At 41.8% G+C, this 18,439-nt stretch overlaps 1 protein-coding gene across 1 annotated transcript in view; it reads left to right on the top strand.

Moving 5' to 3' along the window:
• Nucleotides 1-18,439, top strand: part of DNAJC7 (DnaJ heat shock protein family (Hsp40) member C7) — a 225,916-nt gene that overhangs the window by 147,866 nt on the left and 59,611 nt on the right. Inside the window, exons 6-8 of the mRNA XM_073608401.1 lie at nucleotides 5,703-5,821; nucleotides 6,421-6,574; nucleotides 10,179-10,343. Of these exons, the coding sequence (XP_073464502.1) occupies nucleotides 5,703-5,821; nucleotides 6,421-6,574; nucleotides 10,179-10,343 (438 nt within the window). The remainder of the gene's footprint in view (nucleotides 1-5,702; nucleotides 5,822-6,420; nucleotides 6,575-10,178; nucleotides 10,344-18,439) is intronic.

The following is an 18,439-nucleotide window of genomic DNA, read 5'->3' as shown; positions in this document are numbered from 1 at the left end:
GTGTTTCCGGATAGAGTTATACTTAGGACAGACCCAAAGTTCTTACCCAAGGTAGCGTCAATGCATAATCGTTCACAAGACATTGTGCTCCCAACCTTCTGTGCAAACCCATCAGGCGAGAAGGAGACTTTTTTCATATGTTGGATGTCAAAAGGATTTTGTTATGTTACCTAGAAATAACAAAGGACCAGAGGCGGCTCTCTAATTAGGCGGTCGCCTAAGGCCTCGCACTCACAGGGGCCTCGCGGCCGCCTAATTTGCCTGTTCTCAATCACTGAAGTTGATGCTGGCGGCTCCGCCTAACCCCACTGGGACTCTTTGGCTTAGGAGCTGACGGACAAATCAGATACTGCCCGCAGCCTGAGGTATAGCAGCCTCATCACGGAGCGTCCCAGTCCGTGGGGCCTCATGTGTAAGTTTTGCCTAAGGCCTCACAAAGCCTAGAGCCGCCTCTGCAAAGGACTTTAGGTGTACAGACTCATTATTTGTTCTTTTTGCGGGCAACAAGAAAGGTTGCCAGGCTTCTAAAAGTTCTTTAGCCAGATGGTTGAAATTATCCATCCTGGAGGCATACTCGCATGCAGGTTTGGTTTCGCCAGCCGGAATTTGTGCACACTCAACCAGAGTGCTTGTGGCCACTAAGGCAGAGAGCTGGTGCCACCCCTGAACAAATTTGCAAGACCACAGTGTGGTCAAGTTTCCGCACCTTTCTGTGACATTATAGGCTGGACCTCAAATCTGCCAGCGACCAGGCATTTGGCAGGAAGGTCCTGCAAGCTGTTGTCCCACCCTAAGGGGATAAGTCTCTGTTATCCCCTCAGGTGCTGTCCTGAAAGACGCCTTGGGAAAATTCAAGTTAGACTTACCGGTAACTTGTTTCCCAGAACTCTTTCAGGACAGCAATGACCCACCCTATTAGTTTTATGTACTATGCTGTGACTAATGTATGTGCTTATGTGTTCCAGCCGGGGCCAGAGGTTCTCTTCTACAACTGATGGATGGTAGGGAGGTGCCTCTCTTTAAAGATCTGAAGGAAGGAGGTGTTTCCTGGTTTCCGTTGGGAGGAGTCACGATCTCTCATGTGCTGTCCTGAAAGACTTGTGGGAAACAAGTTACCTGTAAATCTAACTTGAAATTTCCATAAGAATATATGTGAATAATATATGTATTACGAATGTTATTTATCTGTAAAAAAACCCCAGCAGATGCGAATAGCAGCCTGTAGTTTTCTCCTCCCCAGCAGGTGAAAGCAAGCTTTCAAAATACTTGATTTTTTTGTTCTTTTCCTTGCAAAACCTTTTTAAATACTGATTTGATTGGGCACAATCTATTTATTGCAGTAACTACAGGCTGGTAACCACTTGCCAGCCAGCGTACATATATAACCCTTTCACGCCTAAGCCTATTTCTGACATTTGTTGCTTACAAGTTAAAATAAGTATTTTCTGCTTCAAAGTTACTTAGAACCCCCAAACATTATAATTTTATATATATATATATATATATATATATATATATATATATATATATTATAGATATACACACACAGTGGGGACAGAAAGTATTCAGACCCCCTTAAATTTTTCACTCTTTGTTATATTGCAGCCATTTGCTAAAATTATTCAAGTTCATTTTTTTCCTCATTAATGTACACACAGCACCCCATATTGACAGTAAAACACAGAATTGTTGACATTTTTGCAGATTTATTAAAAAAGAAAAACTGAAATATCACATGGTCCTAAGTTTTCAGACCCTTTGCTGTGACACTCATATATTTAACTCAGGTGCTGTCCATTTCTTCTGATCTTCCTTGAGATGGTTCTACACCTTAATTTAAGTCCAGCTGTGTTTGATTATACTGATTGGACTTGATTAGGAAAGCCACACACCTGTCTATATAAGACCATACAGCTCACAGTGCATGTCAGAACAAATGAGAATCATGAGGTCAAAGGAACTGCCTGAAGAGCTCAGAGACAGAATTGTGGCAAGGCACAGATCTGGCCAAGGTTACAAAAAAATTTCTGCTGCACTGTGCACCTAAGAGCACAGTGGCCTCCATAATCCTTAAATGGAAGATGTTTGGGGCAACCAGAACCCTTCCTAGAGCTGGCCGTCCATCCAAACTGAGCTATCGGGGGAGAAGAGCCTTGGTGAGAGAGGTAAAGAAGAACCCAAAGATCACTGTGGCTGAGCTCCAGAGATGCAGTCGGGAGATGGGAGAAAGTTGTAGAAAGTCAACCATCACTGCAGCCCTCCACCAGTCGGGGCTTTATGGCAGAGTGGCCCGACTGAAGCCTCTCCTCAGTGCAAGACACATGAAAGCCCACATGGAGTTTGCTAAAAGAAACACCTGAAGGACTCCCAAGATGGTGAGAAATAAGATTCTCTGGTCTGATGAGACCAAGATAGAACTTTTTGGCCTTAATTCTAAGTGGTATGTGTGGAGAAAACCAGGCACTGCTCATCACCTGTCCAATACAGCCCCAACAGTGAAGTATGGTGGTGGCAGCATCATGCTGTGGGGGTGTTTTTCAGCTGCAGGGACAGGACGACTGGCTGCAAACGAGGGAAAAATGAATGCGGCCAAGTACAGGGATATCCTGGACAAAAACCTTCTCCAGAGTGCTCAGGACCTCAGACTGGGCCGAAGGTTTACCTTCCAACAAGACAGTGACCCTAAGCACAAAGCTTAAATAATGGAGTGGCTTCACAACAACTCTGTGACTGTTCTTGAATGGCCCAGCCAGAGCCCTGACTTAGACCCAATTGAGCATCTCTGGAGAGACCTAAAAATGGCTGTCCACCAACGTTTACCATCCAACCTGACAGAACTGGAGAGGAACTGCAAGGAGGAATGGCAGAGAATCCCCAAATCCAGGTGTGAAAAACTTGTTGCATCCGTCCCAAAAAGACTCATGGCTGTATTAGATCAAAAGGGTGCTTCTACTAAATACTGAGCAAAGGGTCTGAATACTTAGGACCATGTGATATTTCAGTTTTTCTTTTTTAATAAATCTGCAAAATGTTAACAATTCTGTGTTTTTCTGTCAATATGGGGTGCTGTGTGTACATTGAGGAAAAAAAATGAACTTAAATGATTTTGGCTGCAATATAACAAAGAGTGAAAAATTTAAGGGGGTCTGAATACTCTCTGTCCTCACTGTATATATAATTGTTAGCAGAGACCCTAGAGAATAAAATGGTGATCGTTGTAATATTTTATGTCACACGGTATTTGCCCAGCGGTTTTTCAAACGCATTTTTTGGGGAAAAGGACACTTTCCTTTCATGAATTAAAAAAAAAAAAGACTAAACAGTAAAGTTAGCCCAATTTTTTTTTATAATGTAAAAGATGTTATGCCGAGTAAATAGATACCTAACATGTCATGCTTTGAAATTGCACACATTCGTGGAATGGAAACAAACTACGGTACCTAAAAATCTCCATAGCCGACGCTTTAAAAATATTAAACGGTTACCAGGTTAGAGTTAGAGGAGGTCTTTTGCTAGAATTATTGCTCTCACTCAGACAACCGCGGCGATACCTCACATGTATGATTTGAACACCTTTTACATTTTCGGGCGCGACTTACGTATGCATTTTCTTTGTTGCGTGGGGACGGGGGCGTTTAACTTTTTTTACATTTACCTTTTAAAACAAATAATATCTGATCACTTTTATTGCTGTTATAAGGAATGTAAACATCCCTTGTGACAGTAATAGGTGGTGACAGGTACTCTTTATGGTAAACTGATAGCCTGTGAAGGTTTTTAAAGTCGCCTATGGACAATTTTAGGTACTATAGTTTGTCCCCATTTCACAGGCTTGCGTAATTTTAAATCTTGACATGTTTGGCATCTACTTGACACAACATAATTTTTTATATTTTTTAAAAAACTGGGTATTTTATTGTGTTTGTGTGCACTAAAATTTAAGTGCATCTTTTCCTGAAAAAATTTGTTTAAACGATTGCACAAATATAACATAAAAAATTACAACCACCATCATTTTTATTCTCCAGGGCCTTTGCTTTCAAAAACTATGTTTTGGGGTTCTAAATAGTTTTCTGGGAAAAAATGCTGATTTTACATTTTATTTAAAAAACAAAGAGCTCCATTTTTACTGCAACTTTGAAAAAGGTTGTGTTTGCCAGCTTGTTGGTTCAAATGAATTCTTACCTTTGCAGAACGGGCCTGCATCTGTGGATGCTGTAATACACAGCAGCGGCATGTGGGCCATATAGTAAGCTGTGCCATTATTCTGCACTAGTACTGGACACTTAACCTTCTGCATCTGGAAAGAACGATTCAGTCATACAGAATACCAGCTGTTAAGGAACAATCAGCCAGTCAGAGAATGCTTTGTATTGATTGAGTTTGGTTCACTAAAGAGGTGAGTAGGATAGTAAAGGAAAAAAAATAGCATATAGAAGATTTAAGGAAACAGGAGCTGTAGCTGACAGAGAATAGTATAAAAATAGACAAAAGGAGGCAAAACACATCAGTTCTGCCAAGGCACAGAAAGAGGAGGAAATTTCTTACTCTATGAAGAAAGGAGATAAAACCTTTTTTTTAGTTATAGTAATGACAGAAGGGAAAAATACAATGGGATCGCTAAAATGAAAACTGGGCACAAAATTTATGTTGAGGGAGACCTGGATGCAGCAAAACAATTAGGCTGGGTTCGCAGTCCGGATTCCGGTGCTGTTTGGTTTGCCGGTTTAGGTGCGATTCAGGTGCAAATTTTTACTTGAATTCACACCTAAACCTGAACCAAAATCGCACAGGTCCCTTTTTGAAATTGCACCACGGTCCGCCCTGGACATGGATGAACCGGCTGCATTAAAAGCCGATCACATTCACATGTTATGCAAATTGAATGCGGTTAAGAAATATGCATCCAATTCGCATATATGTGATCCCCGCCTAGCTTCTGTTCAGCCTTCTCAGAAATAAATTGCACTAACAGTAACAAGTTGGAGAATCATATTGGTTCTAGTAATGACTGTTCATTTTTAGGATTTCTGGAGACAGGTAGCAGAGGAACTGGCTCGGTTAAAGCTTAATAAATCCTAGAGTATTCACCCTAGAGTTCTAAGAGAACTTTGAATTTAGTTGTTGGACCATTACCGGAACTTTTTAATCAATCTCTTCTTACAGGAGCCAGAAAGGAACAAAACTTCTAAACGAAGTTTAGAAGTTCCCCCCAATGCCAGCTTGTTTTTGAATCTAAAAGTGCAGAATAAAATAATTATTTACGAGTTCGCTTGTACTTGAGACCCCATATGAATGAAATAATGATTGGGTAAATTATCAGTACTAGCAAGTATTGTTACTGATCTTGTGGTTTGTGCATATGGCTGCAGGTGAATCAAAACTTGAATCTCATGTTTGAGATACTTTGATCTGCATGCAAGTGAACAGTTTGCTAGTATCTGGCACAGTTTCTTCTGCTGTTGATATTCCCACAAGCCACGAACATACTTATAAAGTAACTGGCATCTTTGTAAATGTCCCTATTTTATCAGAGGCAGTGATATGAGTCTTAAATTGTAAGCTCCACAGGAGCAAAAAATGATGTGAATGCTTTTGTGTTTCCGTGCAAGAAATATAATTAAGGTTTTATAATCCTACATGTTTAGTCTCCATGCATACAGAAATGTACAGTGTGTTTGCTTATTGCTATTTTGTGGCAGGTTGTATTCTGCATGGATCGGGCCTTAGAGTTAGCTCCTGCCTGCCACCGCTTCAAAATCCTTAAAGCAGAATGTCTGGCGCTGCTTGGTCGCTACCCAGATGCCCAGTCTGTTGCCAGGTAGTGTATACATTAAAACCCTTTCATAACTGCTTTTCATTATGTATGCTGCCAGTGAACATGTGACAAATGTGCAAGGTAATCTTCAGCCTTAATATTTTATGGTAGTTATTGAACTGTGTACAGTAGTTTGCTTGATACCAGATTGTCTACTAACAAGCTTGTTTATGCATCATCATTACTGACACTTAAACACATAAAATTGAGTAAATCATGTTTATCAGTCCTGTTAAAGCCAATCTTAACCATTAATGGTGCACCATAATAGGAGTGGTTTAACTGTAAAGCCTGTGTTCAGCAGTAATATAACTTCTGTGGCAGCTTTCCTGCTTTTAAAATGGCTGGATCTTGACAGCTCTTCTGGGGCTCCTGTATGTCTATTTAAAAGTAATGAAACAAGAGAAAAATAAAACCTATAAAGCTTCTTCTGCAGTTAATTAGTTTCTTGTTTGTCACTAAAAAGCAGCTTCTTGAAACACCTGAGAAATTACATTTTTAGTCTGTCTGCTTATGAGCTATGCCTTGGTAAGGCCTATGTCAGATTGATTGGGTAGTACATGTGATTTCTTACTGAGAACTGTATAATGTGTTTCTCCTAGTGACATCTTACGGATGGATTCTACAAATGCTGATGCTCTGTATGTACGGGGTCTCTGTCTTTATTATGAAGACTGTATTGAAAAAGCTGTACAATTCTTTGTGCAGGCCTTGAAGATGTTCCCAGATCACCAGAAAGCTCGGCTTGCCTGCAGGGTAGGTGCTGCATCTTAAAAGAATCATGAAGAATTTTTTCTTCATTCTACTGGAGCACAACTTTGTTAAAACTTTGTTCTGCATGGGTGGTAAAATACTATTTTTGGATGCAAGATGTCTGAAAAAAGTTTCCAAAAAACTTTTATGAAATCAGAAAACCTTGTACTGGATGCAGGGGGAGCCGGAATTTTTGAGAGGCAGAATCCTCCAAAATAAATTCTGTCCTCCCTACAGGTCCTTGATATCGCATTTAATGAAGCGCCAATCCTTTCCTCATACAGTTTATTTATAAAACACTGGATCTGGGTATTGATATTCTCGTAGGTTTCTATTTTTTTGTCTAAGGTACACACCCCAAGGCTGTTATCTTTGCTTTGCTACTTGGTTTATAACTAAACAGGAAAAAGCATGCATCCAGTAAATTCTCTTGGTACCCAATATATGCATACTTGTTCCGGTTGAGTTATTTACCAATAGTGAAGAGTGAATGATGAGTTTGCACCTTCAGAAACATGTGAGCAAAGCCCCTATATTGCCTGACCAGTTCCTTTTAAAACTAGTCATATCATCCGGTCTGACCAACACTTGCAAGTCCTCTTACAGGTAAGTCATGTATTTCATGCATAGATGTAAGCATTACAAAGATCAGGGATCTACTAAAGACTACATCTGCTGGGATACCAGTAACCGAGCAAGTATAGTGGTCAGAGGTGTCACTGAAAGATTTTCTCACCTTGTTTGTGAATTCTGTGCCTATTACATGAGCACTTAAAGCCCAACTTCATTATTTTTCTTAAAGTCTGCCTGCAATGCTTAATCCAGATATGTTCTTCATGGTACCTCTGTTTTGCCATAAAATATTCTCAGTTTTCCAGGTTAAAGGACATCCAGCGTTACTGAACCTGAGGAAAGGCTGTGCATGCAGAGCATCATTGCCTTGTCACTTAAAGTGGATGTAAACCTGAAAAAAAATCTAATTAAGGTTTACACCTTCTACAGTATAGGATTTCATGTCATCTGTGCCCAGTCTTGCCACAAAGAGTTAATCCAGCTCTGAGCAATCCTTTTATCTTTTTTCGTGAGATCAAAAGTACAGAGAAATAGGAGTGGTTTATCCCCCTTGCTGTAAGTGACAGGTGATTTACATATCTCATGCAGGAGCCTGAGAGAGACATTCTGTGTACTTTAGACCCCCTCCTCCTTTCTTCTCCAGCTCTCCCCAGGATTGGCTGATCCACACCTCAGCATGATTGGGCATGCTGAAGTCTTATGGTGACCTTTCTGGGTTTTGACTGGATGTTTGTGATCATAGCAGAAGTTCAGTGTAAGAAATACACAGGAGAAAATGCATGTTGACAAGGGGAGTGTAGAGTAGAGGTCGACCGATATATCGGCCGGTGATATTTGGCTTTTTAATCGGCATTAGCCGATTGTGCTGATAAATAAAGCCGATTATAACTTCAGCGGGACTTGCAAATTACTTCTGTAATAGAAGTCAATGCAAGTTGCCTGAAGTTAACTGTGGAAAGACTTCTCTCCTCCCTGGGCAGCCTGCCAAGTCTGATAAGAAGAAACATTGTATCTCTTCAGGTTCTTTTATCAATAGACTGAACCCTGTGTGGAGGAGTTCTCAGTTTAACCATTTAAAGACTAAATCTTTTCTGACACTTGTTGCTTACAGGTAAAAATCCTGTATTTTCTGCTAGAAAATCACTTGGAACCCCCAAACATTATATATATATATTTTTTTAGCAGAGACCCTAGGGAATAAATTAGCGGTTGTTGCAATATTTTATGTCACGCGGTATTTGCGCAGCTGTCTTTCAAACGCAATTTTTTTTGAAAATATACACTAATGAAATAAAAAAAAAATAAGCAGTAAAGTTAGCCCATTTTTTTTCGTCCAAAAGTTTTGATTACCTGTTTTTGTGTATTTAATATTTAAGATATAGTTATTTTTTTTTTTAATCTAAATTATACATACAAGTGAACTAATTGGAGGTTTGTTTTGTTTAATAAATGTTTAAATGTAAAAAATGTTCTGTATCACTTATTACTTAAGGCTGCTTTCACACTGGAGCAGGCAGGCGTTGACGGTAAAACGCTATTAGTTTTAGTGGCCCTTTACCGTCATTTTAGCTGCGCTATTCGGCTGCTAGCGGGGTGCTTATAACCCAGCTAGCGGCCGAGGAAGGGGTTAAATGCGCCCCTGAAGCACTGCTGCCGAAACGCTTTGCAGGCGCTTCGGCAGCGGTGCGCATTCATTTCAATGGGCAGGAGTGGTGGAGGAGCGGTATACACTGCTCCAAAGATGCCGCTTGCAGGACTTTTTGTTTAACATCCTGCCAGCGCATCGCCTCAGTGTGAAAGCACTCGGGATATCGCACTGAGACTGCAGGGGAGCCGTTTTACAGGCGCTATTTTTAGCCCAAAAGCGCCTGAAAAACGTCCCAGTGTGAAAGGGGTCTAAATGTTAGATTTTATGAGATGAAGGGAAAAAAAAAAAGAAAAAAAATCGGCCTAATATATCGGCCCAAAAAAAATCGTCATCATATATCGGCCACTGCGATTTCTAAATATCGGCATCGGCCAGAGAAAAACCCATATCGGTCAACCTCTAGTGTAGAGGTAGGTGGGGAGTCTACTGACATCACAACTCCACCCACCGAGCTCCAGACAACGGACCCACCCACAGAATTTGCAGTTTTTTGTGTCTCATAACAGACAGAGGGGAGACATCTGACAGGTAAGGATACATGCAGGAGGCATGTATATCTTTATAGATAACTACTATGGCAATAGTTTAGAAAGAATGAGAGTGGGTTTACATCCACTTTAATCAGGGCCCTCTCATATCAGTATATTGATTTAGAGAGCGACAAAGTCAAGTCATTAGCACCACTGTCTGAATCATCCATGGTTGCCTACTACTGGGAGAGGTCCAAAGAGCGAGAACCTAGCACATCTCCTGACCAGACTGAAAAAGGTTAAAAAAAAAAATTAAAAAAGTTCCTCTTGGTAGATGAAGAGGGCAAGTTTACACCACCTTACATGCTATAGCCTGCGGTGCTAATAAGTGTATTCTGATGCTGGGAAAGTCTCCCTGCTGTCTGAGTACAACAGCTCAGCGTGGAGGATTCTGTCATTCACCTCGAATGTGTGGATGCGGGAGTCAGGTAATTGTTTTTTTTTTTTTTTTCATGTTCATAAACTGACTCATCTATGGGCAGCTTAAAGCATAAGTTCACCTTTGGAACATGTTCCAATGTTCCACCCATTTTTAGGGTGGAAGATGCAACATGTTCCAGCATCTGCATCCTCCCCCTCCCTGTGACAATAAGCAGGGGATCTTCTTGCACCTGCTGTCACGGTTTGAAAATGGTACGGCTGTGCAGTGTTCTGCCCAATTGCATCATTCATTCATTAATTCACAGTTTCCCGCCATTGTGTCTAATGGCTTGTAATTTCAATGAACGCTGAGTTTTTTGGTTCCAGAATACAATAAAGAATTTGTGTGCAGAACTGACAGGGTTTCTTTAGTGACTAGTTCTTGCTTTTTGTTTTTTAATACAGAATTCTAATGTAATGTCTGTCTTCGTTTTAGAATGCTAAAGCCCTAAAAGCAAAAAAAGAAGAGGGCAACCAGGCATTCAAGGATGGCAACTATGAATTGGCCTACAGACTTTACTCCGAAGCACTCAGCATAGACCCCAACAATATCAAAACAAATGCCAAACTATACTGTAATCGCGGCACTGTCAATGCAAAGGTAAGCACTGAATGGGAGGTATCTTGTGTTTTTCACATACTTGGCACAGACCATCTAGTTGCTATCTGATTCCTCTATTGTGGATATGAGTTTTGGAGTTTGTGTTTACAGATATAAATTAAACTTAAAACAAAAAACTTTGTTTATATTCTTAGATATAATTGGCAAGGGCATTGCACATCTACAGGGATGCCAGCACAAAGCTTTTCTTTTACAATGCTGAGACTAATCATATGATTGTAGCAGGCAAGCATAGTTTTGTTGAATTTGTACTGGTCCCAATCTGTGTTCTTGCAATAAATATGAGCAATTTCTTGACATATTTTACTGTGTAATTGGCATGTCTCTAATTGATTGGCTTATAAAGCAGAGAGGCTCCTGAAGAGGCAAGTAGCCAACAATAAAATGAATGTAAAGACAAGATCTTTAGGTAGCTCCATAGAAATGGTTGCATGCACAAACAAATCCTAATCACACAGTACAGGGTACAGGCTAAGTGTTCATGGATCCTGGCATATAGACACGTACCTTTAAGATATTAGCATTAATTATGTATAAGGCCCCTTTCACACAGGCGGACCGTTCAGGCCTGCCTGTCAGTTTTTTAGGCAGACCTGAACCGACGCTCCATGCAGGTCTATGGATCGACGGATGCCAGCGGTGACATGTCTGCTGATATCCGATCCGCTAAATTCAGACGGATGGAAACCCTATTTTCCATCTGTCGATCGGATGAAAACGGACAGGCGGTCCGTTTTCATCCAAACCTCCATAGAGGAGGGCGGAGCTCTGACCAGTCCGCCCCTGCATAGTGTGCAGAGACAGATCTGTCATCCACCTGCTCTGCTGGGATCAGCAAAGTGATCCCTGCTGAGCAAAGCGGAGTCTGTACACGGACATGCCCGTGTGATAGAGGCCTTGGGGTATTAGCAAAGTTTTTCATGATTCCCCTATAAACTTACCCCTTTCTGTGAGTCCTCGGTTTTGTTGCTAGTGTTTTTTAAGGTGATGGAAATCATCTTCCTTATGAAGAAATCACGCTTGGATTATCTAGTTTATCATTTTCAATCAGCTCTTCACTGTTTTCCAACACAACAATAGAAGTGGTAAAAAGATTGGTAAAAACCTTAGGAGCTGTAAGCGCATCCCATGAACTTTAGGGATATCTTGTTATGCTTCGGGCAATGGATCCTGCATGGGTGCTCACCTTGGATTTTTGTGCAACGCGTGTAGTCAGCCGCAGGGTATTATACTACTGTACCATAGACCTCTGCCCAAGGACAATCAGATTTTAAGAATGCCCTGAACCATCTCCTGTGCCAGGGAATAGTTCCCTCAGTACCGCAACAAAACTGGTTCAAATGATTCTATCCATACCTGTTCATGGTATCAAAACCCAATTAGGGTGTTCTTTCTTTTCTGAACCTAAAATTTCTTAACAAAAACCTTCAAATTCCAAAATGTTGCATGGAATCCTCAATATCAGTCATTGCCTCTCTGAGACCAGCGGAATACCTGGCATCCATAGACATCCAAGCTGCCTATCTGCATATTCCCATTATCCACATCATCAGCGCTTTCTACACTTTGCAGTAAGAGACAAGATTTCCCTTTGTCACACTGCCTTTTGGTCTGTCCTCTTCTCCCATTGTATTTACAAAGGTCCTAGCACCTCTTCTTGTTATCCAAGAACTCCGGTCATCCAGCTTAAATGTTCTCCTCCTCCCTGAAGGCCGAGTCCCCATTCCAGCTTCTCAAACGTCCACTAGACAATTCAAATGATCCAGGCTTTCAGTTTGGAGATAAACTTCCAAAAATCTGCTCTCCTGCTTTCTCTGCTTGTGATACTTGGGTCTGTTTATGGACACATCTCAAGCAAAGATTTACCTTCAAGAGAAGAAATACTCTCTTGCAGAACTCTCACTCAGGAATTTAGGTCAAAAAGAAAGATCTCTCTGAAAGTTCTAGTCCTCATTGGTATTGAGACCGTGTAATTTGCTTAGTATTATTTTAGCGCAACATCTTGTTGACCTGGAACAAGCATGCACTGGGGGGAAAAAAAATAATTACCTCTCACATATTCATAGCATGAAGTTCAAAAAGTTCACACCTGGATCATTGACCAGTTACATAGTAGGTGAGGTCGTATATCCCTGTATATTTTGGTCATTCAGGTGCTTATCTAATAGTTTAAAAAAACTATCGATGCTCCCTGCTGAGACCACCGCCTGTGGAAGGGAATTCCACAAACTTGCCACTCTTACAGTAAAGAACCCTCTACGTAGTTTAAGATTAAACCTCTTTTCTTCTAATTTTAATGAGTGGCCACGAGTCTTGTTAAACTCCCTTCCGCAAAAAAGTTTTATCCCTATTGTGGGGACACCAGTACGGTATTTGTAAATTGAAATCATATCCCCTCTCAAGCGTCTCTTCTCCAGAGAGAATATGTTCAGTGCTTACAACCTTTCCTCATAACTAATAACCTCCAGACCCTTTATTAGCTTTGTTGCTCTTCTTTGTACTCGCTCCATTTCCAGTACATCCTTCCTGAGGACTGGTGCCCAGAACTGGACAGCATACTCTAGGTGCGGCCGGACCAGTGTCTTGTAGAGCGGAGAATTATAGTTTTATCTCTGGAATGAATCCCCTTTTTAATGCATGCCAATATTCTGTTTGCTTTGTTAGCAGCAGCTTGGCATTGCATGCCATTACTGAGCCTATCATCTACTAGGACCCCCAGGTCTGTTTCCATCCTAGATTCCCCCAGGTCCGTTTCCATCCTAGATTCCCCCAGAGGTTCTCTCCCCAATGTATAGATTGCATTCAAATTTTTGCCACCCAAATGCATTATTTTACACTTTTCTACATTGAACCTCATTTGCCATGTAGTTGCCTACCCCAATAATTTGTTCAGATCTTTTTGCAAGGTTTCCACATCCTCCGCAGAAGTTTTTGCCATGCGTAGCTTAGTATTGTCCGCAAATACAGAGATTGAACTGTTTACCCCATCCTCCAGGTCAATTATGTACAAATTAAACAGGATTGGTCCCAGCACAGAACCCTGGGGGACCCCACTACCCACCCCTGACCATTCCGTGTACTCCCCATTTATCACCACCCTCTGAACTCGCCCTTGTAGCCAGTTTTCAATCCATGTACTTACCCTATGGTCCATGCCAACGGACCTTATTTTGTACAGTAAACATTTATGGGGAACTGTGTCAAATGCTTTTGCAAAATCCAGATAGACCACGTCTATGGGCCTTCCTTTATCTTGATGGCAACTCACCTCCTCATAGAAGGTTAATAGATAATGGTTTTGCAAGAACGATTCTTCATGGGTTAGATGCAACAACATCAAGGTTACCATCTGTACAAAGACGAAGGCTGGCCGCACTCCCATACACGATGCAATTACGATTTATTCCAGAAAAATAAAAATGGCACTCAAAGATGTACAGGCAGGGGGAAGCAGAACATCAGGGTTACCTACTCCTGGGTTCTGGTCCACCTGGACAAGCTGCTTAAATGCGGGATCCGCAAGGGCCAGCAAAGTCGCATCCAGACTGGAAGACACTGAAGTCGGAACAGAAATATGGTTGCTCCAGGCTGCCCAAGTGGAATTAAATCTTTCTCGGGTTCCCTTGCAGATGGCTAGCTACTCTTCCGCCTCCATAGTCTCCCGCACTTTCTCAAACCATTCGGGCTCGCTCGGAATACGCGGGCTCTTCCAGTAGACTGAAATGAGATGTTTTGCAGCATTCAGAAGGTGGGGGAGAGCACTGCGCTTCTAGCGAGAAATAGGAATGGGGGGAACATGGAGGAGAAAGTGTTTTGGTGAAGCGGGGAGTTCGATGCCTAGCCCATCCAATATATGCTTGAAGGGCAGTAGCAGTGGACAGTCCCACCATATATGGAGGAACCCTCCCCTCTGTAGATGTCAGTCTTTTAAGACTGGAGTGGAGTGTTCCAGTCTCTCATGGTCCAGGGAACATGATCATTGGTGAAAGCCAACCTCCCCATCAACATCCTGGAGATCAGAGCAATAAGAATGGCTTATAAGAACTGCAAGGGCACCTAGTAAGGGTTCATTTAGACAATGTCACGACTGTGGCCTAAGTCAACTACCAGGGAGACATCAAAAGTCCTGCAGCCTTGAGGTAGGCACATTGAATCATTTCATGGATGGCAACTCACTTTCCAGGAATTTCTGCTGTCCACATCCCAAAGTGGACAGCTTTAAGGCGGATTACCTCAGCCATCACCATCTGGACCAAAGGGAATGGACCTTTAACTCCAACATCCTCAGCCTGATATGTCAGAGCTGTGGGACCCAGATTTGGTTATATTGGCCTCCAGATTAATCCACAAGCTATCTCTGTAGCCAGGATCAAGGATCATCTGGCACTGACACAGGATGTCCTGATCTAGTCTCAGTTCAGGTTAATCCGTGCTTTCTCTCCAGTGGGATTTCTGCCCTGTCTACTCCATCAGATGGAGCAAGAAAAGCAGCCAGTGATTCTCATTGCATCAATCTGGCCTAGAAGAACCTGGTATACTGACATACTCACTCGCCTCTCCCCAACAAGCCAGACCTGCTGTCTCAGGGCCCTCTATTTCATCCTGCTTCTCAGTAGCTTTAATGGCATAGCTGTTGAAGCCCAGGTTTTAAGGGACCGAGGGGTGTCAATCCTACCAAGAATAGTCACTACCTAGTAGATATATTATCATGCCTAGAAATTCTTCTTTGCTTGGTGTGAGCATAGACAGTTCAATCCTAGAGATTACTCGCGCCTCACATTCTGGCCTAAGTACAAACAGATCTTGGCTAGAACTTGCCTTAAGCACTTTGAAAGGACTAGTTTTGGCCTTGAAGTAGATGATCACACTGGGATTGAGGAATTGTTTACCCATGTTTACTTTTTTCAACAGTCCTTCACTGCATACACCTTTTCTTTTCTTTTTTTTTTGTCTTTTTCTTTTCTTTTTATCCATTGAGGGACCTTTGAGCTATACTGCCGCCTACAGAAGGGTGTGAAACTGACCAACTGTATGCTAGCCCAGATCTAACCCCGCCTACCACTAGCATGCCTTTGTTTGTTTTTTTGCTATTGTCCTAGGAGGATAGATGTTTTTCCACAGCTCTGCTGAGAAAAGCCTAAATGTTTTTGCTAGCATTTGTTCCTATTTCTTCATATAATTCAACACTCTAATTCTATCTAATTCACTGCTAAAGCTGATCTCTACGATTGCAAATTTCTGAAGCGGTCTTTCCTCAGCCTGGCTTTCAGCATACTGCAACTGGACCTTGCTGAACTGGACATTGTGGGGTCAAGCAGGAAAGGACCATCAGGCATCCTTGACGAGAAGCTATTACTCCAAAATTAAGGGAGGTTGCTTTGGCCCATATTGATGCAGTGCGCACCACTCTGAATCCAGAGGATCAGTCCTGCTGTCTCCAATCTAAAGTATTTTAAAGCTTCTACGGCTGAAAAACATTCCTAGTGCTCCTGCTTTTTTATGTGTTTATGTATGGGGATTGAAAAATGTGCCCTTGACACCCCCAAAACTCCTACTGGACATTTGTCTGATTGGAAAGGATTTAGCCAAACCGTGGTCTATACCCACTATGTATCCAACAGTGGCCCACCTTAACAGGGAAACAACCAGGTCAGTCAAGAGTTATCCTACGTTCAAGGATATAATGCTGTTGACATGGGCCCTGTTGGACAATGACTATCTGATGGTTCAGTTATCACATTAATTTTGTTGTATGCTAAATCAACCTAGGTCTGTGCTGAAGTGCTCCCATCACCTGCAAGCAGCTTGGTCCAGTACCTTTCTTCCGCTGAGGAACTGGCAGGGTGTTTGCTCTGCTTTTGCCCCTCAGTCCAGCTGTTTTCCATCTCTCAGCTGTTTATTTATGAGTCTGTACCCTCTTTGAGGCGCTCCTTTTCCTCAGTCTATTCCCAAACTATTTTATTTTACTCTTTTATTTTTATACATATAAATACACCGCCTCTCAAGAGGCTCATACAATTCAGAAACATTTTGTCAACCACATTTACATCACCTCATCAATTCTCAAAATTGGTTACCTATCTATACCTTATTGTAAGCCATTACTATTTGCTCAACCTCTTTCAAAAGATGGATTGAGCAATTTATTATACAGCATATCAGGAAATGGTCCCCTGGAAAGTGATAATGAAGAATTTATGTGCTACCCTAATGATTAGGATAGCCCAAACTATTTTAGCTTTCACTCTCTTGTCATGGAACATGCTGATTGTGTTTCTTGGCAGACCCAATTGTCTGTACTTGAGGGTTAGGTAGTCCCTGACCTGATGAATTGCTCTACCAGGGTTGTGGTAAACTCCTTTTTCCAGCATCTGGAAAACTCTATTGTTGGAGATCTCTGGGTTCCTGGTCTTCATCTGGGAGTGTCAGACAATGTGGTTCCCTGTACTTTGCTGGACCATCCCCTTTAACAGCTGATCTGGATCCAGTTTGGTGCAACCAAGGTGCTGGTGTGCGTCTTCCTTTAGGGAGGAATAGGAGATATTGCTGTACCAAGAGAGGTAGTTTGGATCCTTACCTTGGATGAACTTCTAGTACCATCCTTGTCTGATGTGCAGTGCAGTCTTGGATGTCAAGCCTCCCTGCCTGGTTGCTTCTGGGCATGGCAATTCGTCCCATGTGCCCAAACATGTTGCAGGTTGAGAACACTGGATGTGGGCACCATGTTTTCATGGTGAAATGGTATGCTGAATATGCTCCTCTTCAGGTGAAGGACTACCCAAATAGTGGCAGGAAGTGCTCTTGTTACTCCAACGGGATCAATAAAATCTGATCTAGGACTTTCATTCACTCAACACTTTGAAGTCTCAAGGACTTCTGGCAATATCCCTTCTATCAAATTGATGCAGGCATCTGCTCTTTACTGAGCTGGTGATGCTGCTGACTGTTGCTCCATGGTCTGACACATCGTTAGATTTTGAAAGTCAAGGGCATATCTGAATCTGTCTCGTTCAAATGCTCAATGTTAGCAAGGATTTACCTTGGAGTTTTGCCCCAAGAGTGTTTTTCTTTTTCTTCAGATCTGTGGGACTTGAACTTGGCTCTTAGCTATATTAAGCTTGCATTCTTTCTTGCTTTTTTTTAATCCCACTACTTCAAATGTTTAGCCCTGTACGTCTTGCCTTATCTTTGTTTAAGGGAGTTCCTGTGTACCTTACCCTGTTTGGTTATTGTGGTATGGTTGGTTAAAAACTGTCACACCCCTTGGAGTTATTCTCCCTAATTATCGCTCAAGTTTCTACCCTAGTTTCACTTCAGCAAGGTGAATGGCTGCCCTAGCAGTCATTTCAGGTTTGGACCCTTTTCTCTTGGTCCTAATTCGGTTGAGTTGAGGCTTAGGACAGGTTGGGCCTGTTAGCTCTTGTTTGCTGATGCTTACTGCTTAGGTAACTGCTTTTGGATGTCCCAAAGATTAAGACGACTTGTGTCCCTCAATGGACAAGAAAGAAAATTTTTGATTTTTGTGCTCGCCATAGAATCCTTTCCTTGGGGTCCCTTAAAGGAAACGAGTCCCATTCCCAGCAGTTTATTTACTAGTGTTCAATCCTCCTGTATGTAGGATTATAACCCAAAGGTTATGACTTTGTGTCCTTCAATGGACACCAAGAAAATGCTTTTACTGTGACTACAAAAATCCTATTTTCTTGCCCTATGCACAAATGTGTATCATCTCTTGCTCCAGACATGTCAAATAGGAATGTTTTGGGCTAGATGCAGTGTTTTTTCTTATGTTTTACAGCTTTTGGCTAATTCAAACCCAGTTGAAGTCAGATATTAGATATTCAGACATATAGATGTATAGATTTTACAAACAAATTCTATTTTTATAGTCTTACCTTCACTTTTCTGTTACAGCAGTTGCACAGGCTGTCTTAATGTTTGTGCAGTCCAGTGGGCACATGATTTTGACCTACTGCCAAGAGCACTTCATAATCTAACAGACTTGGTCAAACACACCCCCCCTCTTCAGCATTAACTGAAAGTGTTTGAGAACCCCTATGAGGGGTGTGTGTTTG

The sequence above is a fragment of the Aquarana catesbeiana genome, linkage group LG12 (assembly GCF_042186555.1).
Source record: "Aquarana catesbeiana isolate 2022-GZ linkage group LG12, ASM4218655v1, whole genome shotgun sequence".
Taxonomy (NCBI): domain Eukaryota; kingdom Metazoa; phylum Chordata; class Amphibia; order Anura; family Ranidae; genus Aquarana; species Aquarana catesbeiana.
This window is presented reverse-complemented; position numbering and strand designations above follow the sequence as displayed.